We start from the raw sequence: 27,565 nt of genomic DNA, 5'->3' as shown, positions 1-27,565 counted from the left end.
ATAGGAGACAAGTGAAGGAAAGGCAAACCTATGTTTATAGCATCTGTAGACTTAGAGAACGATTTTGCCAATGTAAACTGGAATGCTCTGTTTGAAATTCTAAAGCTGGCAGGGGTAAAATACAGGGAGCGAAAGGTTATTTGCAATTTTCTACAGAAACGAGATGGCAATTATAAGGACCGAGGGGATCGAAAGGGAAGCAATGTTTGAGGAGGGAATGAAACAGGGTCGCAATCTATCCCCGATGTTATTCAATCTGCGTATTGGTCATGCAGTAAATGAATTGGAAGAGCATTTGAACGAAATGGACAATTTCTTGAAAGGAGGATATAAGATGAACATCAACAAAAGCAAAACGAGGTTAGTGGAATGTAGTCGAAATAAATCAGGTGATGCTGAGGGAATCAGATTAGGAAATGAGGCACTTAAAATATCAAATCAGTTTTGCTATTTGGGAAGCAAAACAACTGATCATGGTCGAAGTAGAGAGAATATAAAATGTACACTGGAAACAGCAAAAAAGCGTTTCTGAAGAAGAAATGTTTGTTAACATCGAGTATAGATTTAAGTGTCGAAAGTCTTTTCTGAAAGTATTTGTATGGAGTGTAGCAATGTATGGAAGTGAAACATGGAGGATAAATAGTTTAGACAAGAAGAGAATATAAGCTTTCGAACTGTAGTGCTACAGAAGAATGCTGAAGATTAGATGAGTAGATCACGTAACTAATGAGAAGGTACTGAACAGAATTGGGGAGAGTAAGAATTTGTGGCACAACTTGACTAGAAGAAGGGATCGGTTGGTAGGACATGTTCTGAGGCATCAAGGTATCACCAATTTAGTATTGGAGGGAAGCGTGGAGGGTAAAAATCGTCGAGGGAGACTTAGGGATGAATACAGTAAGCAGATTCGGAGCGATATAGGTTGCAGTACTTACTCGAAAAGACTCGCACACGATAGAATAGCATGGAGAGCTGCACCAAACCAGTCTTTAAACTGAAGACCGCAACAACAAGTAGTTTAAAAAGTAGTTTAAAACGTCATTCTGAGAAAGGATAAGGTTGTATAGTGCCCAATTAAACATTTTTTGGTTATGCATTTCTTGGTAGCTCTGCTCAGTATTATTACATACTGCCTGCGCAGCTGTATAAAACGTATTTCTCTAGGAGATAGGTCAGTCGGAGCTGAGATATCTATATGTAGCTATCGGATACTTTCAGAAATATTCGAAACAGAAACTCTTTACTTTCATAAATTACTTGTAAGTAAAATGTTTTATTCCATTAAGAGTTTGAGGACCATGCAGAAAGAAGTAACGAGATATAGCGTAAACATCTACCTGAGATCGTTTATTGCAGTCCTTTCGTGAGTATGTTTTGTTATCGAAAAAAATCGTAGGTACGACAAGTGGTCTTCAAGCCTTTGCTAACCTTCATATGGAAAACAGATTGTAGTTTATGAGTGGGGCAGTGAGCATGCTAAGGAAAATAGGGTTTTTTACAAGTCGCAACAAAGAAACGTTAGTGTGCCTCTCGTCTCTAGCAATGTAAGAAACGACAAGTTGCACCGTAATACGGATTGTACGTTAAAAACTGGCTACAGCTGTCGCTTCTCATCTACGTAAGCATCAATGCTCCGCAAGCCACCTGACGGCGTGTGGCGGAGGGTACTTCTGGTACGACTAACTGATCCCTTCTTCCCTGTTCTACTCGCACTGGAAGGATAACAGTCGGTAAGCGTCTCTTTTAATACTAATTTTTCCAATTTTCTCATTAGGAATGCACTAACGTACCACGTACAGTATAACTGTTTCTAATAACGAACTCCAGTCGTCGAATAAACCTTTGGGTTTTTGACAGAAGGCATACATAAGTTAACACTTGTGTACCTCAATTTTTATATCGAATCTCTTTACTTTTTAAAAAAAAAGAAACCTTGTTCAGTAATAATTAAGAAAATAATGAAGTGTTGGAGAGATTGTAAGGTGTAAGCAATGTTTTATTCTGTTGTCATTAAAGAATGATCTGTACAATGACGATGTTTGTTCCCATTGCAGGAGAGCAGATATTAAAGAGGTAAGTTAGGCACCCCAAAGTGACATTTCACATAAAGGTGTCACTGATCCAGTTAATTCGAGTTTATTTACATAATAATATTATCTACAATGTAGAACACTTAATTGAGCAGGAAAGTATTTAGAAACAAGATACATTTATCACTGGGAATAATGTCACATAAATACAAAATATAGTACATATTATAATTGGGCCCATGGGTGTTCGTCTAAATTTATTTGTGGAAGAGAGGAGGAAGGAAGTTATAAATTTTTATATTTGATATAAATGGGGAGGTCACTTTCGAGACTTGTCCTGCCACAAGAACTAAATTTTACAGTTGATACAAAAGTCTTGTTACATCTCATAGAATCGATGCTTATCTACAGTGTATGTAATGAATAAAGACTCTGTACTCCAGATTACCTCTGCTGCTCCCCCTATGACTGGAAGTAAATTTTGCAAAAAATGTTTCAGATATATAATAAGTTTAACAAACATTCCTGACCATAATGCTTCGCGTTATTGTAATATAATGTTTGAAAGTGATTCATACAAGTAGGAATAATGCTAGTGTTTGGATCAGTGGGTGAGTGACAGTGGATGGATCAGGAACATAATATTAGTAATCATTCGACTAACATGAAATTAGTGCTGCACATGATTTTACCTAGCAGAAAATGCAAAAATCTGTATGACGTTTGTTTAACAGGGAGTTAAACTGATACGAGCAGAATAACGGTTGACTTTGTCATGTGTGTGACGTGGGTATCACTGTTGCGTTACGCCGACAGCAACTTCACCCTCCAGGACGGAGGACTCCGGCTGGCGAGTTGGCGCTTCTGGTACTCCATCGACCCGCCGTAGACGTGGCCGCCGTACTACCGTAGCACGGCCGGCACCCGTCCCGTGTTACACGGACGCCACGACGCCCGGCGCTCGCTCCTCTATGATGCGGTAGTAGCTGAACACCACCCACAGGAAATACAGCTCCAGACCTGCAAAACCGACACAAACGCACTGCAACCTTTGTTTCAGACCAGAGGCTGTGGTGAACACAAAAATTTGCAGACAACCATAACACAGCACAGGACCTGGATGAGAAGTTACATCTACATCTACATCTACATCTACATCTACATGATTACTCTGCAATTCACGTTTAAGTGCTTGGCAGAGGGTTCATCGAACCACAATCCTTCTATCTCTCTACCATTCCACTACCGAACAGCGCGCGGGAAAAACGAACACCTAAACCTTTCTATTCGAGCTCTGATTTTTTTTTATTTTGATGATCATTCCTACCTTTGTAGGTTGGGCTCAACAAAATATTTTCGCATTCGGAAGAGAAAGTTGGTGACTGAAATTTCGTAAACAGATCTCGCCGCGACGAAAAACGTCTTTGCTTTAATGACTTCCATCCCAACTCGCGTATCATATCTGCCACACTCTCTCCCCTATTATGTGATAATACAAAACGAGCTGCCCTTTTTTGCACCCCTTCGATATCCTCCGTCAATCCCACCTAGTAAGGATCCCACACCGCGCAGCAATATTCTAACAGAGGACGAACGAGTGTAGTGTAAGCTGTCTCTTTAGTGGACTTGCTGCATCTTCTGTCCTGACAATGAAACGCAACCTTTGGCTCGCCTTCCCCACAATATTATCTCTGTGGTCTTTCCAGCTGAAGTTGTTCGTAATTTTAACACCCAGGTACTTAGTTGAATTGACATCCTTTAGAATTGCACTATTTATCGAGTAATCGAATTCCAACGGATTTCTTATGGAACTCATGTGGACCACCTCACACTTTTCGTTATTTAGCGTCAACTGCCACCTGCCACACCATACAGCAATCTTTTCTAAATCGCTTTGCAACTGATACTGGCCCTCGGATGACCTTACTAGACGGTAAATTACAGCATCATCTGCGAACAACCTAAGAGAACGGCTCAGATTGTCACCCAGGTCATTTATATAGATCAGGGACAGCAGAGGTCCCAGGACGCTTCCCTGGGGAACACCTGATATCACTTCAGTTTTACTCGATGATTTGCCGTTTATTACTACGAACTGCGACCTTCCTGACAGGAAATCACGAATCCAGTCGCACAACTGAGACGATACCCCATAGGCCCGCAGCTTGATTAGAAGTCGCTTGTCAGGAATGGTGTCAAAAGCTTTCCGGAAATCTAGAAATACGGAATCAACTTGAGATCCCCTGTCGATAGCGGCCATTACTTCGTGCGAATAAAGAGCTAGCTGCGTTGCACAAGAACGATGTTTTCTGAAATCATGCTGATTACGTATCAATAGATCGTTCCCTTCGAGGTGATTCATGATGTTTGAATACAGTATATGCTCCAAAACCCTACTGCAAACCTACTGCCAACCGACGTCAGAGAGATATAGGTCTGTAGTTCGATGGATTACTCCTATTGCCCTTCTTAAACACTGGTGCGACCTGCGCAATTTTCCAATCTGTAGGTACAGATCTATCGGTGAGCGAGTGGTTGTATATGATTGCTAACTAGGGAGCTATTGTATCAGCGTAACCTGAAAGGAACCTAATCGGTATACAATCTGGACCTGAAGACTTACCAGTATCAAGCGAAATGAGTTGCTTCGCAACCCCTAAGGTATCTACTTCTATTTGCAGACACTGACGTCTTAGGTGGTCTAACAGCAGCGATTTCAACTATACAAGTAAAACCGCCCCCCCCCCCCCCCCCCCAACTCAACCCGAACCGCAAACACTGAACTTCAAGGTTCATGTCGAGAGCAAGATCATCATCAAATCATTCATTTGAATAGACGATGCCTAGATTACTCTGTCTTGTAAGAAAAGAATCATTCTCCAAGAATAAAAGCAAACCGTAGTTATTAACAGGATAAGGTCGTAGGATATTTGTCACAACATAGCCAATTTCGTATTTACCGGGGAAACGTGGTACCAGTCAACTGATATTCAAAGTCCTGTTACACATTAATTGTATGATTGTCAAGTTAATAATCCAACGGGATCTGTGGATGACTTACGAAGCTCAACCTCGTCCAAATTACTGGGTCAGTCAGGAGGAAAGGTATATACTTCGAAGGGTGATAGCGCGCAGCTTACACTTGTGGGCAGACGAAAATCAGCACTCTGCTGTGGAAATAGACTTTCAAAGACGTTTCTCAGTGAAACTGTGGTGCGGTATTATTGATGACCAACTCTTCTGTCCAGCTGTATTACATAACGCTCTTGATTGAATACGTACGGTATTTTGATTTCCCGCAAAATTTGCTACCAGAAGACTGTGAGGATATTCCTTTGGCAACACATCTTACGTATCTTCAGCACGGATGACGTCCCTGACTTTCAAACAGCTTCATGGAGAATCGACCTTACTCATCTACCATATCGAAGAATGCAGCTCTGGCTGGTATTTTCTAGCCTTTTGTAAACACTTGGTACCAGCCGTTCCAAAATCGGGTAATTTCCAAGAATGATTGCCTATCGAACGCCTGAGCTCCCAACGATATATATCTAACGTGCGACACGATGTCGACCACACGACTCTGGTGGCGCGAGTTTAGATATTGACTAGAGCAACGACAAAAGACGAACGTTTATTAAGTTACAGTTAGTAATATATGATAGTACGAGTAGTACCTTTACCTACTTCACTCGTCAACCACGTCTTATTCGTGCACTGCTGCTCGTGTTGTGTAAGCTTGCCAGCAGCAATTCTTTTTCCCATAACCTGGGTACACTCTTGCTATATCAGTCGAGAGATAGCAGAGGGTTATCAGTAGGATAAATTTTTCCAGGCAACCTCAAGTTGTATAAATATAGATATCTGAAGAGATACAACTTTCCACGCTATATAAACGAGGAGTTTGATTTCGTCATGTGAGGCTCTCGGCACTCGAAACTACAACGCTTTCAGTTATTGCTATTAACACCGGAAACGATAAAATATGTCCCCCTGGCAACACACTACACGTTTACCATAATTCGCGCCACCAGAATCCTATGGTCGACATGAGTCGCACGTTCGATATATATCGTTAGGAGCCCACATGTTCGATTGGCAATCATTCTTGGAAATTACCCAAAATCGATATAGAGGGTGAGTCAGGGCGAAGCTACATGGTTTGAGAAGTGATAGTAGTCGTGATTTTCAAATAGAAAATTTCACATGAACATATGCCCTTTTCTTAACCGGATTGGAAATGAAGTTATCAATACTTATATCAGTACTATGAACTGTCAATCTTATAAAGGATTTCGTAAGTTCACTTTGTAAAATGGGACCTTAAAGCCATATGAAATAAAATCAGTAAATGAAACATCCGGTATGCCCCAGAACAGAGTATTAGGGCCGCTGCTGCTCATGTTCAACATTAAAAAACTAGCAGATAGCGTCAGATGGAATATTGAGCTTTTCGCAGATGATGTAGTTATGTATGAGGGAACTGTGTCGGTTAAAACTTACAGCAGTAACCAATTAGTGGAAACACGCCAGCCTACTGAAATATTGGCAACTTACTGCTAGTGCAAAATAACGCTTAGTTTCCACTCTTCGAGAAGCGTAAAACCATAGTATCCTTCGACAATCCATTTTATCAGTGAGAAAGAGAGGAACTGACGTCTTGCAAGGTGTAAAAATATGAAGTTTTATGATTGCATAGGCTCTGTTGTTGGTAGAGGAGACGTCACGTTACGATTCACTGGGCCCTGTTTCTCTTAGGGTGACCCCTAACCTTCCTTAGGAGATAAGATGGTGACAACAGTATTGTAGCATGGTCCAGTTCACAAATCATATAAATTTATCAAATGGAAATATGGATCGCTGTATGTTGTATATTAACATTCTTCATGTACATAGTTTGTGCGGTTAGCTAATTTCGACATTGCGTCATTTTCAAGCAAGTGAAATCGTGATATACCAACGTGGAAGAGAATAACGTTGTCTGCATACATCATCATATAGATTAAAACATTAACAGATTACATACCCATAACAACATTATAGTATCACAATTCTACATGCATGCGTGGCATAACGTAAGTGCATCACGTTTTACAATGTGTATATAATGGATTTATCTTACACAAATATCGTCACACGCCATAATTAAAAAATACGCGTGGACAGAATACTGTCCAAAGGCTACACCATCAAATGTCACATAATAACAACTGTAACTACGAGTACTCGAGACTGAAAACTATAAACAGCTGTTACGTAACGCTGAAGATCCTCCTACGGCTAACATCGCAGAACAACAGATAGCAACGTGGAAGAGGTAGTCCACATTACGTCATTTGCTATTGTACCAGACTTAACTCACGTATTGTACGCTACGTAATCAGTTATGGAAGGACATATAAGAGAACGTATTAAGTTTTTATTCAGTACATTCGAAGGAATTCATAAATTAACTACAAATTTCATAAAATACCGGGTGATCAAAAAGTCAGTATAAATCTGAAAACTTAATAAACCACGGAATAATGTAGATAGAGAGTTAAAAATTGACACACATGCTTGGAATGACATGGGGTTTTATTACAACCAAAAAAAAAGTATTGCTAGGCGCGTGAAAGATCTCTTGTGCCCGTCGTTTGGTGATGATCGTGTGCTCAGCCGCCACTTTCGTCATGCTTGGCCTCCCAGGTCCCCAGACCTCAGTCCGTGCGATTATTGGCTTTGGGGTTACCTGAAGTCGCAAGTGTATCGTGATCGACCGACATCTCTAGGGATGCTGAAAGACAACATCCGACGCCAATGCCTCACCATAACTCCGGACATGCTTTACAGTGCTGTTCACAACATTATTCCTCGACTACAGCTATTGTTGAGGAATGATGGTGGACATATTGAGCATTTCCTGTAAAGAACATCATCTTTGCTTTGTCTTACTCTGTTATGCTAATTATTGCTATTCTGATCAGATGAAGCGCCATCTGTCGGACATTTTTGAACTTTTGTATTTTTTTGGTTCTAATAAAACCCCATCTCATTCCAAGCATGTGTGTCAATTTGTACCTCTTTATCTACATTATTCCGTGATTTACTCAGTTTTCAAATTTATAATGACTTTCTTGTCACCCAGTATTTACGGAGGTCTATTCCATTAATTGCTAGCGTACCAGACGTAAATCACATACTGTATTGTGTAGTACGCAATCAGTGACGAATCCCCATATATGGACGCACAGACAAACCTATTGAGAGAGTGGAGGAGGGCAGGGGGGGGGGAGGCTAGAGGGAGGTACATCGAATATCGAATTAGAGTCACATTTAAATAACAGCACAAACGGAAAACATTGCTGAGGTAATCTAGTCCGTCACAATGATTGAAATATTAGGCCACCAAAAATGGTGTTACTGAACGCTTTAAGCTCACAGACAACGGCGACTTGTTATGGAATACATGCGCATGAATCAAAGTGAGAAACCGTCAGCAATTGGAATATGGGTAAATTAGACGGAAAAGGATACGTTTTCCTATATCGGGTAATGGATAATGTTTCTGGAGAAGAGATTTACTTACCGAAGTCTCCGAGACCGAGAAGTAGAGTGATGACCGCCTCAATGGTATTGGCATACACAAAGAATATGACGATGGTCAACGGGAACAGCGCGGCCTCTATGATGAGGAGAGCCACGTTGATGATGAGACACCAGAAGATCAGCCGATGGCGTTCCTGGAAACCACCAAAGCTGTCAGCAAGGCGCTACGTGTTGGTGCCGATGGCAGTCATTGTCAACTCTTGGGTATTGAGTAACTTAACATACGCGGGAAATGCCTTGTCCAACTGTTTACTGACAAAATGCTAATTCACCTGCACTTCTTGTGCCCACAAACAGCTCAGAAAACTGATAGCACGGATTCGAAATGCACCCTCCTCTCCAGCATGACAATTCCATACCATACGTAAGGGCTGTGACTACTGCACAATCCAACGCCTTGGATTCACTGTCATCGATCATCCTCTGTACGTCATCAAATGTCAATACTTTTTCTAGTTTATATTTTTTGCCGCTGGCTGTCTTCTGTTTCCTTGGTTACGGCACATGTTGCAAAAGGGCTACAAGCCAGCAGAAATCATTTTATGTTCTAGAGTTTGCGAAGTGGAATTTCATGAGTACAGTGCTAAGACGTTTCAGGCTGAGGTACCAGACTGATCCTCGAACTGCATGGTACATTTTCAGATGTTATCGACAGTATGTAGACTTAGGATGTGTATGTAAAGGAAAGGACCCTGGCCGCCCTCGAAAGTGTCGCATGAATCCATACCGCTTTCCAACGTAGTCCTACAAAATCAACTCGTCTTACCAGTCGGAAGTTACAAGTGTTTACAACAACAGTCTGGCGTGTTTTGAGTCGCCGATTGGATACGAATCTGTACAAGTTACGGAGTCACAGGCTGTATGTCATGAAGACAAACGGAAATATGTGGCACTTTCTCACGAGCATCGGAATGCTATTGACGATGATAACACTTTCGCACAACGCATCGTGTTCAGTGATGAAGCGACTTTGCACCATAGGGAGAGAAAGTTCAAGAAAAAAAAATCTGAATTTCGAATTTGGCTCCTGCAGGATCCACATGTACGAGATGCACCCTTAGTCAATCTGTTGTGTGCGACATCCCAGTTTACGGCCCATTTTTCTATTATGGCAATACGGTTAACGATCAGCAGTATCCTGCTATGTTACTTCTGAACGGGGCATCTCCTCACTGGAGTCGCTAAATGTGTGGATATCTGAGTGAAACTGTACCTAGCCGTTGGATTGGTCGTCAAGCAACCGCCGACTTAGCATTTCTCAGTCGGCCTCCATGGTCTCTCCATTTGACGCCCTGTGGCTTCTGGCTGTGGGGTTTCATTAAGGACAACGTTTCTGCACCAACAGTTCCAGAGAACATAGACGAGTTAAAGAATTCGGTCCGTACTGCAGTAACATCAATGACGATGAACATGTTTACCCGAGTACGGGAAGAATTCGAGTATTGATGTGATATTGTTCGTATCACTTGTGGAGGACATATTGACCATCTGTAACTTAAACTCGAGAGATTCGTAATAACGTGCCCCAAGCTTCTTAGTTGTCTGTTTTACAGTTTAATACATTTATGCATTCGAAACACACTAAACATCTGTAAGTAGGCTGTTTAGGTTTTTATATTGGTAACGCCACGTAGCGCTCTGTATGAAAATCACTGGCTGTGCTGTGTGCAGTCTGTGGCTAGTTTGCATTGTTGTCTGCCATTGTAGTGTTGGGCAGCTGGATGTTAACAGCGCGTAGCGTGGCGCAGTTGGAGGTGAGCCGCCAGCAGTGGTGGATGTGGGGTGAGAAATGAACTGCTATGTATATTATGAGTTTTCAACACTATTAAGGTAAATACATGTTTTGTTCTCTATTAAAATTTTTCATTTGCTAACTATGCCTGTCAGTAGTTAATGCCTTCAGTAGTTTGAATCTTTTATTTAGCTGGCAGTAGTGGCGCTCGCTGTATTGCAGTAGTTCGAGTAACGAAGATTTTTGTGAGGTAAGTGATTTGTGAAAGGTATAGGTTAATGTTAGTCAAGACCATTCTTTTGTAGGGATTTTTGAAAGTCAGATTACGTTGCGCAAAAAATATTGTGTGTCAGTTTAAACACAGTCATGTATAATTTTTCTAAGGGGACGTTTCATATGTCGACCCTTAGCTGAGGATACCTCACTGGAATCTTCTGATTTTTTCTTGTAGTTTGTGTAATTAGTGTAGATTTTGTTTATTGCTAGCGCGTAGTTGTAGAGAGAATCTCCTTTGTAGTTGCAGTCTTTCATTGTTGTACATTAAAACAGTTGTGGCATGCATGTAGATTTGCACCATGTATTTCGCAGCTGCGCTTGCAATTAACTAGATATTATTTTCGGCGCTATGTTAATGTGTTCTCTTATTTTTGCTCTTCAAATTGTGATTTTCTGTGTTATCGTGTGAAATATTGGGACAATAATGGCGTGTGAAAAACGTAACGCTAGGCTCCAAAGTAAACTAAGAAATAATAGTGACGACGAGCGTAGCTTACCAGCGCCACTGTGTAATGAATTAACAGACATTCAAAGTAGTAATTTGGTAACTGTGCATAGGGAAATGGAGCGGGCGTCAAATAATGGTGTAGACAGTGAAACAGGTAGTGAACAGGGAAGCATTATCGATCGATCGGTCGGCAACAGCTCGCCTCAGGAAGCGGGAATGACAGAACACAATATTGCAAATACTGGAGACTCAGGTTTTGGGTTCTCACCGTTTTCTCAAATGAGTCAAGACACATTTTCCGCTTGTCAAAATGTGAATGTTGCCGGTGCAAATTCACTGCCGAAAAGCACTGAGGAACAAGTTTCAGACACCAGTGCATTGTTATTACAATTAATGCAACAAATGTGACAAAAGCTTCAAAAGTTAGACACAATGGAACAAAATCAGAGACACACACAGAAAAAGCTTCAAAAGTTAGACACAATGGAACAAAATCTTCAAAAGTTAGACACGATGGAACAAAATCTTCGGAGGTTAGACACCACACTTGAACAAACACGTGAAGATTTAACTACTGAGTTACATAAGATTGAATCGAAATGTAAAAAGTCTGTAATGACGTAAAAACACAAATTTGTGAGCATTTCCAACCTATTTTTTCGCGTCATGAAAATGCATTATAGAGTCACGAAGCCGCCATAAAAGAACTGCGAACTATCGTTCATGAAAATCACGACACCTTGCAAGCTAAAATTGACTCAGTTGCATCTACCGATTCGGTTACGCAACTTGAAAAAACTCAGGAAAACTTAAAGGACACAGTAGACACGATTTCAACACGAATGGACACTCTGAAACTTGGTTCAGAAAAACACACAGAGGAAATAATTTCACTATCGGATAAAGTAGCCGAACTTTCAGATCAGTTCACTAACTTATCTACAAAGGTAGATGATGATCTGAATGACACAAGACCTGTAGCCTTCACGGACACTGAAGAGTATGAACAAATTAGAAAATTCAAACAAAATCAAAATCAAATCAACACATAGTACAAAGAGAAATCCGGGAAGTACAAGATCAGCTGGAACAAGTAATACAAGAATTACATATTCCAGAGGACACTCGCGCTCCAGTACGGGAAGAGGGACATAGAAATACGGAACAACCACAAAATAATAACACAGGACATTTCGGAAGTTATGAAAGAAACTGGCAAGGTGCACCGAATTTTGAAATGGAACCGCCGAAACGACGTATCAATGACCGATATGCGACTCGCCGACATGATGATTTTGACTATAAGCTGTTCATTATTACACGTAAATTTAAAAAATTTAAGAATTCTGGCAACAACATTCATCCACAAGCGTGGCTCCACCAATTCTCTCATTGTTTTCCTCCCAACTGGTCATTACAGCACTGATTAGAATTTATGTGTGGTTATTTAGAGAATGAACCAGCTGTAAGAATGTGATCGGTCATTCACGATTGTCACAGTGAAGGAGAATTTTATCATGCCTTCCTCTCAGCGTATTGGTCTCAAGCTACACAAGACCGAGTAAAACATAGCATCATAATGATGAAACGTTTCGAACAATCTGAATTCTCCAGTCTTGTGAAATATTTTGAAGACATGTTGCACAAGAATCAGTACCTGTCAAACCCATACAGCCCCTCAGAACTCATTCGCATTTGCTTAATCAAATTGCCTGAAAATTTACGACATATTATTTTGGCAGGACGTTGCAAAGACGACATTGAAGCTTTTCAGGGACTGTTACAAGAATTGGAAATCGACACTGACAATTGCGGAACGCGAAAACAGGAACACAACAATTACAGGCCACATCCGTCCCAATTCCGCGATGACAGAAATAATAACTGGACACGACAAGGCTATTCTTGAAACGTAAATCGTGACCAAAACAGACACCACCCATATGACAACCACTGGCAGAGTAATAGTTACAGAGAAAGATCGCATTTTCGTAGTAATGAATGTGACAGAGGCAACCATAGAAACAGACAATATGGGAACCAAAATAATTATTATCAAGGGAGACAGAATAACTTCAGACGCAACGGTTCACCACGCAGTTACGATTCCGGGAGAAATTCTCCACCACATGACCGACAAACTAGAAACTATGTAAACTACCGACAAAACGACAGACCTGAATTCCATCAGAACTGGCGAGCTTCAAACAGGGCAGGGCCTTCTTGTCAAGGTGAATTTGTAGAAGTTAGGTCTCCTAATCCCAATAACGATGCACGCCAACAAAGAGATAGCAGACAATGACTCGCACCGCAGGCAGCCACGTGCGCTGGCTGGCTCAGAGAAAAATAACATAGACGCTAACCTTGAGAAAAATTTGAGCATTCTTTACCGATGTACCATATACCACATGATAATTTCGTTGAAGCTGAAACTCTGCGTACTAGGAAGAGTAAAGGTTTACACCACATTTCACATGTAAAATGCTTTTTAACTTTGTCTTCGCCATATAACTTTTCACTTTACATTACTAGTATGCTTTGTCAGACTTAGAATCTGCTAATATGCAACAATGTTTGAAGTTAAATATCCAGTCAATAACCAAGAGAACTTATTTAAACAGAAATTATGAATGCATTGTTATTGTGAACAGACAACACAGTGTTATTGTGTGTGTACATTCTTGCTTGTTAGTTGCACGATTACGTAACAACTATAAGGCTTACATACTTAGAACATATACTGGTAATACTAATAAGATTTTAATGCAACATTTTGGTTTACTTGAAAATACATTCAGGATTTAAAGTACCTTCTGTGAGATACCAGATGACACAGTGGTTAGTTTATGTGATAGCTACACGATTTTATCACGACGCTACTAATACAATTTATATTATTGCTTTTGCGCTGTATCTGTTTTATATCTGCACACTTTTCTGAATTCTTCTGGGAAGTAAAACATGTTTTAGTAGTAACTTTTGTGGTATAGCTACAAGGAGACAGCCTTTTCCGTAGCACAATACATTACAGCACAGTACTTTCTTCATCACGGCAATAAGCGTAGTAAGTAAGATATCTATACGCAAAGCATTTCACTTTTGTTTATCACGAGGTAAGTACATTGACTTTTGCGGAACTTAGCTTTCGGAGGACGATAACTACGACACTTATACAGAGATTATCTTACAACAAGACGCACAGTTTAGCGCTACAGTACACGTATTTGAGTAATTAATTTTGTACTTAAAACATTTATTTTTAAAGATATTTGAAGTACAATGATACAAAGGTTTTCCGTGATACATTTCATTCCATTGCTGTAATCTGTAACACCTGAGGGTATTATTGAGTAATCCTCAGGGGGGTACACGCTTGCTTTGTGTACCATGTGTCTGGCAAACACAAGGAGCCCTAGCTAATAAGGCATTTGCTTATACAACTTTACACATCGGTACCATATTTCTCTAACACACAAATTACACAGCTATCTGATCATTTAACTGAGAGATAAACATTTATTTTACAACATCAATGACACATGTTTACGCAGTTACACAGTTGGGTAACTTCACACTTATGAAATTGTATTTTGTCTGTACTTTGTGAACTGTTCATATTTTTCGGAACCATTGTGATACTACGAGAGCTTTGAATGATGTATTTGGTAAGGGAGCATGATTTTAAAGTACGTGTGAGATAGATGACACTATTGAAATGAGCAGAGAATTTTTTTTAGGTTTTGACATTATTGCAGAAATCTACGACGTTTTTGAGATTTGACTGAGGTGTTATGATGTTATTTTTACGACGACGATGTGTATTCTGCTGTTGAGGTATGTTTATGATCAATAAGCTGATGCTATATGAGGAATCTGATTATGCTACGTATTAATTATGATGAAATATTGAAGTGTCGACGCAAGATCGACGTGTCGACGAATATGTATATGTGTAATAAGGTAAGGAATAATGAGTAGTGGTTAGGGACTCTGATTTGTGGAAAAGGATGTTGGAAACCAAGAATCGTACTTTAAGAGTTATGAAATGTGTGTAAATGCGTGAATGTGTCACAACGCCGACGAAAACTTTTTGAACACTATTATTTTCATAGGATTTTGTTGCTACACATTTGCAACGCAAATTCTCGACCTGTGAAATTTTTAATATGAGACTGTCACTGTAATGCAAACTGGTGTCATAAATTTCAGTAAGAAAGTTAAGTGACCACCTTCACGTAATGAGTCGTGGGCACCCAGCTGCGTGACAGTCGCCTGGAAAAAAGCCATTAGTGTGTGCCTTTCAGAGGCACAGGTGAAAAAAAAGAGGCCATTATCCTCGTTATTTACATTCCTTTGTAGAAAGCATCGCAAATACGACACGCTCAAACTTGAAAACATATGATAACACTGTGGAGCTCTTAATTTATGATATTTACTGAAATGCCCAATGAAATTACGGGAAATATTTTTATGTCTATACACCTGATTATGACTACTGTCTTTCTAGTTGAGAGATTTTTTTACTACCTTATGAAATGCCATATGGCTCATGAATGATGTTTCATGCCTTACTTTGTACATATTTGCTCATTTTATTTAATATATACTTTCTAGCGGCACTGCAGCATTGGTTATTATAAAATTTAATAGATGTACTAATATCACTATTTTCTGTCTACAAACCCAGTAAAGAATACGTTTATGATGTACTTTCTTAGAAAAGAGAGCACAAATAGACATTTCCCTTCACAGGAATTGCATAGATAATTTTTTTAATGACTTGGTACCTTTCTTGCAGAGTAAGTTTTTGTGATGCATCACTCTAGTGTTAAGATGTGACATAGGTATTAAACATGGCCATTTTACTGTAATATTTTTTCTGCTTGAGCTATGTCATGTTTAGATATAAGTTATTGCATTTGCTGCTGCTGTTTGCCAGGCATAGTGCTACTAAATTTCACTTTACATTACTCTGTTAAGCCAGTTTTACTACTGATTTATTTTTCTTGTTTGGTGCTCATTGCGTTATATTAGTTGTAATATTGCTGTTTGCTTTGCCAATTTGCATTTTTTTGTCATTGCTGTTTGTGTTAATTGTTTTGTGCTGCTGCATTGCCTCGTCCCTTAGTTTAGCATCTGAGCTCAGCAGATTTAAGTTAGCTTAAGATGGGGTAGGCCATATAAGAGAACAAGTTGTGATGAATTGGGAGAAATGCATTGAGAAACTATAAGAAAATGGTTTGGCCAAAAAAGTATTTTGAAAGAGGATATGAACCAAAAAAGTAGGGTTTAGGGACAACAGGTTTAGGTAGGATTTTCTTGGAAATAAATGATGAGGTAAGATGTTGTTGTTGTTGTGGTCTTCAGTCCTGAGACTGGTTTGATGCAGCTGTCCATGCTACTCTATCCTGTGCAAGCCTCTTCATCTCCCAGTACCTACTGCAACCTACATCCTTCTGAATCTGCTTAGTGTATTGATCTCTTGGTCTCCCTCTACGATTTTTACCCTCCACGCTGCCCTACAATGCTAAATTTGTGATCCCTTGATGCCTCAAAACATGTCCTACCAATCGATCCCTTCTTCTAGTCAAGTTGTGCCACAAACTTCTCTTCTCCCCAATCCTATTCAATACCGCCTCATTAGTTACGTGATCTACCCACCTTATCTTCAGCATTCTTCTGTAGCACCACATTTCGAAAGCTTCTATTCTCTTCTTGTCCAAACTGGTTATCGTCCATGTTTCACTTCCATACATGGCTACACTCCATACAAATACTTTCAGAAACGACTTCCTGACACTTAAATCTATACACGATGTTAACAAATTTCTCTTCTTCAGAAACGATTTCCTTGCCGTTGCCAGTCTACATTTTATATCCTCTCTACTTCGACCATCATCAGTTATTTTACTCCCCAAATAGCAAAACTCCTTTACTACTTTAAGTGTCTCATTTCCTAATCTAATCCCCTCAGCATCACCCGATTTAATTTGACTACATTCCATTATCCTCGTTTTGCTTTTGTTGATGTTCATCTTATATCCTGTCCATTCCGTTCAACTGCTCTTCCAAGTCCTTTGCTGTCTCTGACAGAATTACAATGTCATCGGCGAACCTCAAAGCTTTTACTTCTTCTGCATGAATTTTAATACCTACTCGGAATTTTTCTTTTGTTTCCTTTACTGCTTGCTCAACATACAGATTGAATAACATCGGGGAGAGGCTACAACCCTGTCTCACTCCTTTCCCAACCACTGCTTCCCTTTCATGCCCCTCGACTCTTATAACTGCCATCTGGTTTCTGTACAAATTGTAAATAGCCTTTCGCTCCCTGTATTTTACCCCTGCCACCTTCAGAATTTGAAAGAGAGTATTCAAGTTAACGTTGTCAAAAGCTTTCTCTAAGTCTACAAATGCTAGAAACGTAGGTGTGCCTTTTCTTAATCTTTCTTCTAAGATAAGTCGTAAGGTTAGTATTGCCTCACGTGTTCCAACTTTTCTACGGAATCCAACCTGATCTTCCCTGAGGTCCGCTTCTACCAGTTTTTCCATTCGTCTGTAAAGAATTCGCGTTAGTATTTTGCAGCTGTGACTTATTAAACTGATAGTTCGGTAATTTTCACATCCGTCAACACCTGCTTTCTTTGGGATTGGAATTATTATATTCTTCTTGAAGTCTGAGGGTATTTCGCCTGTCTCACACATCTTGCTCACCAGATGGTAGAGTTTTGTCATGACTTGATCTCCCAAGGCCATCAGTAGTTCTAATGGAATGTTGTCTACTCCGGGGGCCTTGGAAATCCATTGCTACCGTGTGCATTGTCTTTTACTGCTCAGACGTTGAGAAAAGAAATGGCAGTTTTACTGTGATTAATGATCCGGGCTGTCTTTATGGACTGTGAGAAAATTTTAGCTTTTGAACAACTTTGTAATAATAAGTGTGTGCATTTGATATCTTTCTTACTGTAATTATGAAAAATTTTTTCAAATCTGTATTGGCCAGTACCCAAAACTATTTGTAAAATGTTTTGTGGGGAGAATGGGGGCTATGTAAGTAGGCTGTTTAGGATTTTATATTGATAACGCCACGTAGCGCTCTGTATGAAAATCACTGGCTGTGCTGTGTGCAGTCTTTGGCTAGTTTGCATTGTTGTCAGCCATTGTAGTGTTGGGCAGTTGGATGTTAACAGCGCGTAGCGTGGCGCAGTTGGAGGTGAGCCGCCAGCAGTGGTGGATGTGGGCTGAGAAATGGCGGAGTTTTGAAATTTGTAAGACTGGATGTCATGAACTGCTATGTATATTATGAGTTTTCAACACTATTAAGGTAAATACATTGTTTGTTCTCTATTAAAATCTTTCATTTGCTAACTATGTCTATCAGTAGTTAGTGCCTTCCGTAGTTTGAATCTTTTATTTAGCTTGTAGTAGTGGCGCTCGCTGTATTGCAGTAGTTCGAGTAACGAAGACTTTTGTGAGGTACGTGATTTGTGAAAGGTATAGGTTAATGTTAGTCAGGGCCACTCTTTTGTAGGGATTTTTGAAAGTCAGATTGCGTTGCGCTAAAAATATTGTGTGTCAGTTTAAACACAGTCATGCATAATTTTTCTAAGGAGACGTTTCACATCTTTCCATGTGAGTAGCCCTTATCAATGTACAAAATCTTCGAGGAATGAATAAATAATAATGTTGTTGTTGTATTTAGCATTATTATTACCCACAAAAATTTATAAAACTAATTTTAAAGCATTTGTCAGTCTTACCTTGTTGGCTCCGAAGATGAGTACTAGAGCGGCGATGATCTTGAGAATTCCAAGAATGGCCTCAATGTAGGGGAAACCATCCCAGACTGAAACACATAACGTACAATGTGAGACAAACCCTACAAAACTCGCTGAGAGCTGCTATGATTGATTACAAATAATGACAATGTTATTTCAAGACTACAACCCGTCTCCAGAGAGACAAAAAGGCATAGTCAGTGAAACCCATTTCCAATGCAGCAGAGTATGCTCAAGCTGGGCCTCGGTGCTGAAATCCAGGTGGTTCCCAACATACGTCTGATCAACACTTACGCCTTTTCAGCGACTCTGCATGTGCGAACATGGCACTGAGGCAAACCCATCGTTTCGAGGTGCTTCGGTTGTTCTTGGCGGGCCATGCATGTGAGCTCAGCCGTAACAAGACAAGTCTCGTCCTGTATAAGAGCTGATCATCAGCCAGGCTGGGCACGTTGCAACAACTGGATTTCGAATTGGCGTCCGCTGTTTGCTGGCTGCCACGGCGAGCCCACCAGACTTCTTCCGGCATCTACATGCGACTGTCTGCCAGGGATCCAGCCGCAGCATGGGTGGGCTAGGGGTCAAGCTAACGTCCTCGCCACTGGATAATCAATAATTCGTCTTAATCGCATTTATTATTATTATTATACCGCCAACCGGTATCAACCCGACGTAGGGGTCATTTTCTGGGCGTTTACACCATTGGTCGACTCCTGGTAGTATCACTCCTGTCTGCATAACGGCCGTTATGTAGAATTATTGATTAATTATTATGTAGAATTATTGATTAATCATACTAATCGCTGATTCTCTCCACAACCATGTTGTCCAAAAATCTGAGCCACTGTGACCGACAGCATCAGCCACCGTCCTCCAGCAACTGTACCGGGTTAGACCCCAGCCCTATCGGAGCTGTACACCTTCTCGCTCTCAGTTACGAGAGGTGAAACACCGTTAACCAACGCAACACCAAGGCAGGACGATGTGTCGCTATTAAGATGGTGGTCGAGCTGTATTGGCGAAAGCGCTGACACCGATGTAACGTTGCCAGCCCGATGCAGCCTCTGTTCACTGTTGCACTGGACGCTGTCTCCTGGGTGCCACCCGTGGGCGCCGTACAAGTCAGTAAATAATTTATCATCACTGGTTGCCCTCTTCTTCAGCACCTACTCTCCTGCTACACCAGAGATCCAATCGCCCACGCCCAGTAGACACCCAGTTTACAAGTGGTGACAGAGGAATGTGGGAGGTTACTATGATGATGGCGACAATGGCAGTGGAGCTGTGTCGGTCGACGAAAATGTGCAACCAAGTACAGACTTTGAGTTTTTTTGTGCAGTCCAGTACGGTCATTTCTGTCTCTTCTTTTTCATTTCTAAGATGTACTGTAGGATTTTGATAACGATATTTGAGGAAAATGACGGTAACTGAAAAACCGTCAACTATTGTTGTTGTTGTGGTCTTCAGTCCTGAGACTGGTTTGATGCAGCTCTCCATGCTACTCTATCCCGTGCAAGCCTCTTCATCTCCCAGTACTTACTGCAATCTACATCCTTCTGAATCTGCTTAGTGTATTCATCTCTTGGTCGCCCTCTACGATTTTTACCCTCCACGCTGCCCTCCAATGCTAAATTTGTAATCCCTTGATGCCTCAGAACATGTCCTACCAACCAATCCCTTCTTCTTGTCAATTTGTGCCACAAACTCCTCTTCTCCCCAATCCTATTCAATACCTCCTCATTAGTTATTTGATTTACCCATCCAATCTTCAGCATTCTTCTGTAGCACCACATTTCGAAAGCTTCTATTCTCTTCTTGTCCTAACTATTTATCGTCCACGTTTCACTTCCATACATGGCTACACTCCATACAAATACTTTCAGAAACGACTTCCTGACACTTAAATCTATACTCGATGTTAACAAATTTCTCTTCTTCAGAAACGCTTTCCTTGCCATTGCCAGTCTACATTTTATATCCTCTCTACTTCGACCATCATCAGTTACTTTGCTCCCCAAATAGCAAAACTCCTTTACTACTTTAAGTGTCTCATTTCCTAATCTAATTCCCTCAGCATCACCCGATTTAATTTGACTACATTCCATTATCCTCGTTTTGCTTTTGTTGATGTTCACCTTATATCCTCCTTTTAAGACACTGTCCATTCCGTTCACCAGCTCTTCCAAGTCCTTTGCTGTCTCTGACAGAATTACAATGTCATCGGAGAACCTCAAAGTTTTTATTTCTTCTCCACGGATTTTAATACCTACTCCGAATTTTTCTTTTGTTTCCTTTACTGCTTGCTCAATATACAGATTGAACAACATCGGGGAGAGGCTACAACCCTGTCTCACTCCCTTCCCAACCGCTGCTTCCTTCTCATGCCCCTTTGACTCTTATAACTGCCATCTGGTTTCTGTACAAATTGTAAATAGCCTTTCGCTCCCTGTATTTTACCCCTGCCACCTTCAGAATTTGAAAGAGAGTATTCCAGTCAACATTGTCAAAAGCTTTCTCTAAGTCTACAAATGCTGGAAACGTAGGTTTGCCTTTCCTTAATCTATTTTCTAAGATAAGTCGTATGGCCAGTATTGCCTCACGTGTTCCAACATTTCTACGGAATCCAAACTGATCTACCCCGAGGTCGGCTTCTACCAGTTTTTCCATTCCTCTGTAAAGAATTCGCGTTAGTATTTTGCAGTTGTGACTTATTATACTGATAGTTCGGTAATTTTCACATCTGTCAACACCTGTTTTCTTTGGGACTGGAATTATTATATTGTTCTTGAAGTCTGAGGGTGTTTCGCCTGTCTCATACATCTTGCTCACCAGATGGTAGAGTTTTGTCAGGACTGGCTCTCCCAAGGCCGTCAATAGTTCCAATGGAATGTTGTCTACTCCCGGGGCCTTGTTTCGACTCAGATCTTTCAGTGCTCTGTCAAACTCTTCACGCAATATCGTATCTCCCATTTCATCTTCATCTACATCCTCCTCCATTTCTGTAATATTGTCCTCAAGTACATCGCCCTTGTATGGACCCTCTATATACTCCATTCACCTTTCTGCTTTCCCTTCTTTGCTTAGAACTGGGTTGCCATCTGAGCTCTTGATATTCATACAAGTGGTTCTCGTTTCTCCAAAGGTCTCTTTAATTTTCCTGTAGGCAGTATCTATCGTGCCCCTAGTGAGATAAGCCTCTATATCCTTACATTTGTCCTCTAGCCATCCCGGCTTAGCCATTTTGCACTTCCTGTCGACCTCGTTTTTGAGACGTTTGTATTCCTTTTTGCCTGCGTCATTCACTGAGTTTTTATATTTTCTCCTTTCATCAATTAAATTCATCATTTCTTCTGTTATCCAAGGATTCCTACTAGCCCTCGTCTTTTTACCTACTTGATGCTCTGCTGCCTTCACTACTTCATCCCTCAGAGCTACCCATTCTTCTTCTACTGAACATCTTTCCCCCACTGCTGTCAATTGTTCCCTTATGCTCTACCTGTAACTCTGTACAACCTCTGGTTTAGTCAGTTTATCCAGGTCCCATCTCCTTAAATTCCCACCTTTTTGCAGTTTCTTCAGTTTTAATCTACAGTACATAACCAATAGATTGTGGTCAGAGTCCACATCTGCCCCTGGAAATGTCTTACAACGTAAAACCTGGTTCCTAAATCTCTGCCTTACCATTATATAATCTATCTGATACCTTCTAGTATCTCCAGGATTCTTCCATGTATATAACCTTCTTTTATGATTCTTGAACCAAGTTTTAAACTGTCAACTAAGGAAACATTTTATCTCTTGCTAGATGAGTTAGCTCAAGTGCAGAGTGATATGGGTTGACGTAGGGTGGTAAACAGGCTCAGGAGGCAAGAAGGGAACAGTCAGTTCCTTACGTATTTTCATCTGTCCTAGATGCAAGCACTGCCTCACGAGTGTGTCCATTCTGGAGGAAATCTGAAGAGGATATTCTGTTTGATAAATTACATGCATCTGCAAAATTACAGGAGAGGAATGACCAGCAGTTGTTAAATATGGGTTGACTGAAATTAGCAGGTAGCGCCAGAGTCAATGTGATGTATTCGATGAACCCTCTGCCAGGCACTTAAATGTGATTTACAGAGTATCCTTGTAGATGTAGATGTATTTGTAGAGGAGTTGCAAGATATTCAGCCCTTCCAGTAGTTGCCAGAAACACTAGTGGAGCATTGTAGAGGAAACAGTGCATCAAGACAGTACTGGTACATGTCACAAGTCAGTGGGATAAGTCAGAAACAGGGAGAGTCGGTGGATAGTATTGTGGGTCGAATAAGGAAGGTAGACATTAGAGCATATGAAATGACAGAAGAAGACAATGTCAATAGTGCTATTTCACAAAAGGCAGAACAGAGGGCTCTGGATGTATCTTTGTTGGCTTTTCCTGCTGCGATGTCACGTAAAGTGCCCATAGAGTTTGCATAAATTGTAACAGGTGCGGGAGCTATGGCCGAGATTGATGCACTGATCAAGCCTAGAGAGAGGAAAGTAGTTTTTAACACTGAGACTGTCTGCTGTAGATGTGGTCAGCCAGTCCACATTCAACGAAAATGTAGTAAGTCGCAATGTAAGAAATATAAACAGGCTGGACACTGAACGAGCTTCCCGGCACAGTAATACACTAACACGAGGGTAGGTTGAGAAGGGGGAACTCGCAGCACAACGTTAAATAAAAGATGGAACGGTGCAGCCACCGTATAACGTTCTCAGAGAATAACAACACAAAGCATTCCCACGCAGCATCGGTGGTAGACTATGTTTAGCTGGTTATGTAGCAGAAAGAGTGTGAAAATTTTTGCTAGATACAGTATCGCAGGTATCCATATCTAGTCACGGCGTAGTTGGGACAAGAAACTTGAACACACTTCGTTGTAGGCTAAATAGTGTAGGTTGGGGTACAATCCATTGCTCGGTTCGACAGTGTTAGGTCTCCTAGTGGGGGGAAAGGCTTCCAGGCTTGTGTGGAAGTTCTCCTCAGTTTGGGTGTAAAAAACTACAACGTCACACTTGGGCTAGATTTACTGAAACCAAAGTAGGTTTACAGCAGCGCATTGTGGAGCTGGATGAGGTATTGCTCCGTCTCGATTTTACTGTCAAGAGGGCAGACAGGTAGCAAGGCACACGTCAGACATTGGGGAAGTCAAAAATGGTTCAAATGGCTCTGAGCACTATGGGACTTAACATCTGTGGTCACCAGTCCCCTAGAACTTAGAACTACTTAAACCTAACTAACCTAAGGACATCACACACATCCATGCCCGAGGCAGGATTCGAACCTGCGACCGTAGCAGTCGCGCGGTTCCGGACTGAGCGCCTAGAACCGCTAGACCACCGCGGCCGGCTGGGGAAGTCAACTAAGCTGAAGATAAGGTATCTTAGACTCAGTTCATGAGACACACCAGTAATTAAATTATTCTTGATGCGGGGGTAGAGATATTATGATTATTTGACTTTAATGTGTGCCAACTTCAGTGTATGAGTTGGTTTTTCTCTGCATCTAGCAATCTTCCCACTTTTGCTGTGCATGTGGTGTGGCGGGAGCCTACAATTCATAGAGATGACCGCTATTTCTGCGTGACTCCACGATAAAGGCAGGATTTTCTATGAAGAAATGAAGAACAGGTCAGTAATCAAACCGTCGATCTGCCACTCGATCCATTCCGCATTCAAACAGTTTACCAGTTCCTGATCCACCCGAAAACTGTGTTTTTGAAGTAGAAAATAAAGACAGTGTGGAACAATAAGAAGAAGAAGGAGAAGAACCGAACAAGCCTTCCACATCCCGTGATCCTGATGTTGACGGAAAAGATGATAAACCCCACAGACTGAGTCGCGCAGAGTTGAGTGATCTCGTTAGAGACGTCGACCTGTCAAAGAAAAGGCAGGGATTCTTGTGTCTCGACAACAGCAATGGAATCTTTTCGAAACTGATGTCACAGTCTCACAGTATACAGAAAACTGCTTACCTTTTTGGAGAAGAGAAACAATCTTGTTGCTTGCTGAGACATTAATGGCTTGATGAAATCTTCGAATTTGAACCATGATCCAACTCAATGGAGACCGTTCATAGACTCCTCCACTCTTAGTTTGAAGCTGTGTTACTTCACAATAGCAACCGTCTTACTTCTACTCCTGTTGGTCCTGCAGTTCACATGAAGAAGACATATGCAAATATGACAGCTATCTTCGAATTAGTCAAATATCATGAACACAAATGGAAAATTTCTGGTGATGTAAAAGTCATTGTCATACTATTAGAAATGCAACTGGGGTACACAAAATGTTGCTGCTTCTTATGTGGGCGCGACAGTAGGGACAGGGAAGCGCATTATATTAAAGCAGATTGGCCTGCAAGAAATCTTAACCTCAGGGAGATAAATGCCGTTGCCGAGACTCTCGTAGACCCAAAAGATGTTCTTGTTCCATCCCTGCATACCAACCTGCGTTTAATGAAAAATTTTGTCCAAGGTAGGAACCAAGAAGGACAGGCCATTAAGTATGTGAGAGAGAAATTTCCGAAATTAAGTGATGCAAAAGTTAAGGAAAGTATTTTTATCGGGCCACAAATTCGAGAACTTGTAAAGGATCATGCATTTGACCACGTTTTGAAGCGGAAAGGAAAGAAAGATTGAGAAGCCTTCAAGGGAGTGGATTTTTAGGCAACAAAAGAGATGAGAACTACACTCAGTTGGTGACAGTGCTCCTGCAAAAATACCACAACCTTGTATGCAATAAGTCCCTTAAAATCCATTTTCTCCACCACCACCTAGACTTTTCCCCTCCTAGTTATATAACTGTCAGCCATGAACCTGGATAAAGATCCCATCTGGACATTTCCGTTATGGAACACTGATATTAGGGCTATTAGAATGAAGCAAAACTTGCGGATTACTGTTGGTCTTCGTGTAGGTATGTTCCGGAGCTCAGTTTCAAGAGGCAAGCTAAAAGACGACAATCTCTTGCAGCCACCACGTGATACACTTCAGACCCAACCATTTGCGAGGTATTCTTCCAGCAATTTAGAACTCTTAAAACGTAACTACCATTTCAAAAAATTCAAATATACTTTCTATGTTGTTAGCATGTGTAATTGAATCGGTGAGTGCAGAAACCACCTCAGTCACAAAAATGCGAAAAATCGTTTTAGATGAAAAGATCCTTAGAAAGGCAAGATGCATGTTGAGTGCAAGAACCACATTAGTCTGTTGAGTAGATCAGTAGATACAGGCTGTCTTTTTCTATGAAATCGGAAATATTCCTGTTCCACGAAGGAGTAGCCCACAAAGGAGCCAACCTTAGCTACTAAAACGCTCTTCGGATACATATACTCCTGAAAACAATTATCGCCTGAAATCTTTACACCATTTTTAGCAGACATATGACAGTGTTTTCAATCATCATCCAATCTGGGGTTTCAGACAGCGTCATCCAATGAAATACTTGATATTTATTATAAGAGTTATCTCACTTCTACAAGTAAGCACATGCTATGGTATAAAAAGCCATTGTTTGTTCCTCAAATTTCGAACTCAAAAAATATTTCTAGGTTACAGTTCTTATTCTTTAATTTGTTTTTAATTCACATTGGTTAGCATGCCAATAAAATTGGCAGTTTTTCTTTCATTCAGGCACCTTCGAGTGTCGATTAATATATTTCTTAATCCAGTTATCGAGAGTTTATTCTCCTCCACACTTTTCTTTCAAACAGTGCCAAGTTTGACTGCAGAAACGTGAAATAAGTTTCAGTGATCTGAATACTGAAAAAAATGTGAAATTATTCTAGGTGGCCTGTCTTCGGCGTCAAAAAAATTGTTTTAATGAAATCCAGAGCTTAAGATTTCTCTCATCCGCGAGCATTAACGACAGCTATCTTGCGACAGCTATCTTGTTTTTGAGTGAGATAGAAGATACTGATTATTGCCGCAACGTATAAGCAGAGCTCTTTCAGCTCCTTTCTCCTTACAGTGCATATTGAAAATAATGAAATATTTTCATGATGATCGTTTCACTGTCGATAGTTAAGAATCCGGCAGCGGTTGAGATAGTATTGTGGAATATGCGCAGAGCATATAATTCTTCCTACATTTATACCCAATTTGTTCTTTAATTTGGCCGGCCGGTGTGGCCGAGCGGTTCTAGGCGCTTCAGTCTGGAACCGCGTGACCGCTTCGGTCGCAGGTTCGAATCCTGCCTCGGGCATGGATGTGTGTGATGTCCTTAGGTTAGGTTTAAGTAGTTCTAAGTTCTAGGGGACTGATGACCACAGATGTTAAGTCCCATAGTGCTCAGAGCCATTTGAACAATTTTTTTTGTTCTTTAATTAGGAGAAACATATTCCGCTGGTCGCGTTGATGAAGCCCTCCGAAGTTGGTATTGTCTCCACACAAACGATTAATGAATGTCATGGAATTTGCAGTTATCTTAAAGTGTCTGGAAAAAACTTTGAAACACTTTCAGCAGGTTCTGCTGGGTTCCGTCAGTTTCAGTACTGAACAACTAAAGGAAACATCTTTTCAGCCTTGTGGTTCGATGCGTTGGTGCCTATACCGTAAAATAAAACTTCTTGCTGCTGTTTTACGCATTCGGACACGGTGTGTTACACAAGAATATTTTTAACAATCGCTGTAGGTTTGGACCTGGCTGTAGACTACTTTGCGGCGATTTTATATCCAAGATACGT

The 27,565-nt window shown here is 40.8% G+C and overlaps 1 protein-coding gene across 2 annotated transcripts in view; it reads right to left on the bottom strand.

The window, feature by feature from the left end:
- Nucleotides 1-1,975: 1,975 nt before the first annotated feature.
- The window catches only part of LOC126195383 (uncharacterized), a 93,353-nt gene continuing 67,763 nt past the window's right edge, over nucleotides 1,976-27,565 (bottom strand). For both annotated transcript variants that reach the window (XM_049933967.1, XM_049933977.1), the window contains 3 exons: nucleotides 18,835-18,920; nucleotides 8,599-8,752; nucleotides 1,976-3,050 (listed from right to left, as the gene is read on the bottom strand). In XM_049933967.1, coding sequence (XP_049789924.1) covers nucleotides 2,965-3,050; nucleotides 8,599-8,752; nucleotides 18,835-18,920 — 326 coding nt within the window. In that variant the 3' untranslated portion in view covers nucleotides 1,976-2,964. The remainder of the gene's footprint in view (nucleotides 3,051-8,598; nucleotides 8,753-18,834; nucleotides 18,921-27,565) is intronic.

The sequence above is a fragment of the Schistocerca nitens genome, chromosome 1 (genome assembly GCF_023898315.1).
Source record: "Schistocerca nitens isolate TAMUIC-IGC-003100 chromosome 1, iqSchNite1.1, whole genome shotgun sequence".
NCBI lineage: Eukaryota > Metazoa > Arthropoda > Insecta > Orthoptera > Acrididae > Schistocerca > Schistocerca nitens.
The sequence above is the reverse complement of the archived record's forward strand: the minus strand, read 5'-3'. Positions and strand labels throughout refer to the sequence as shown.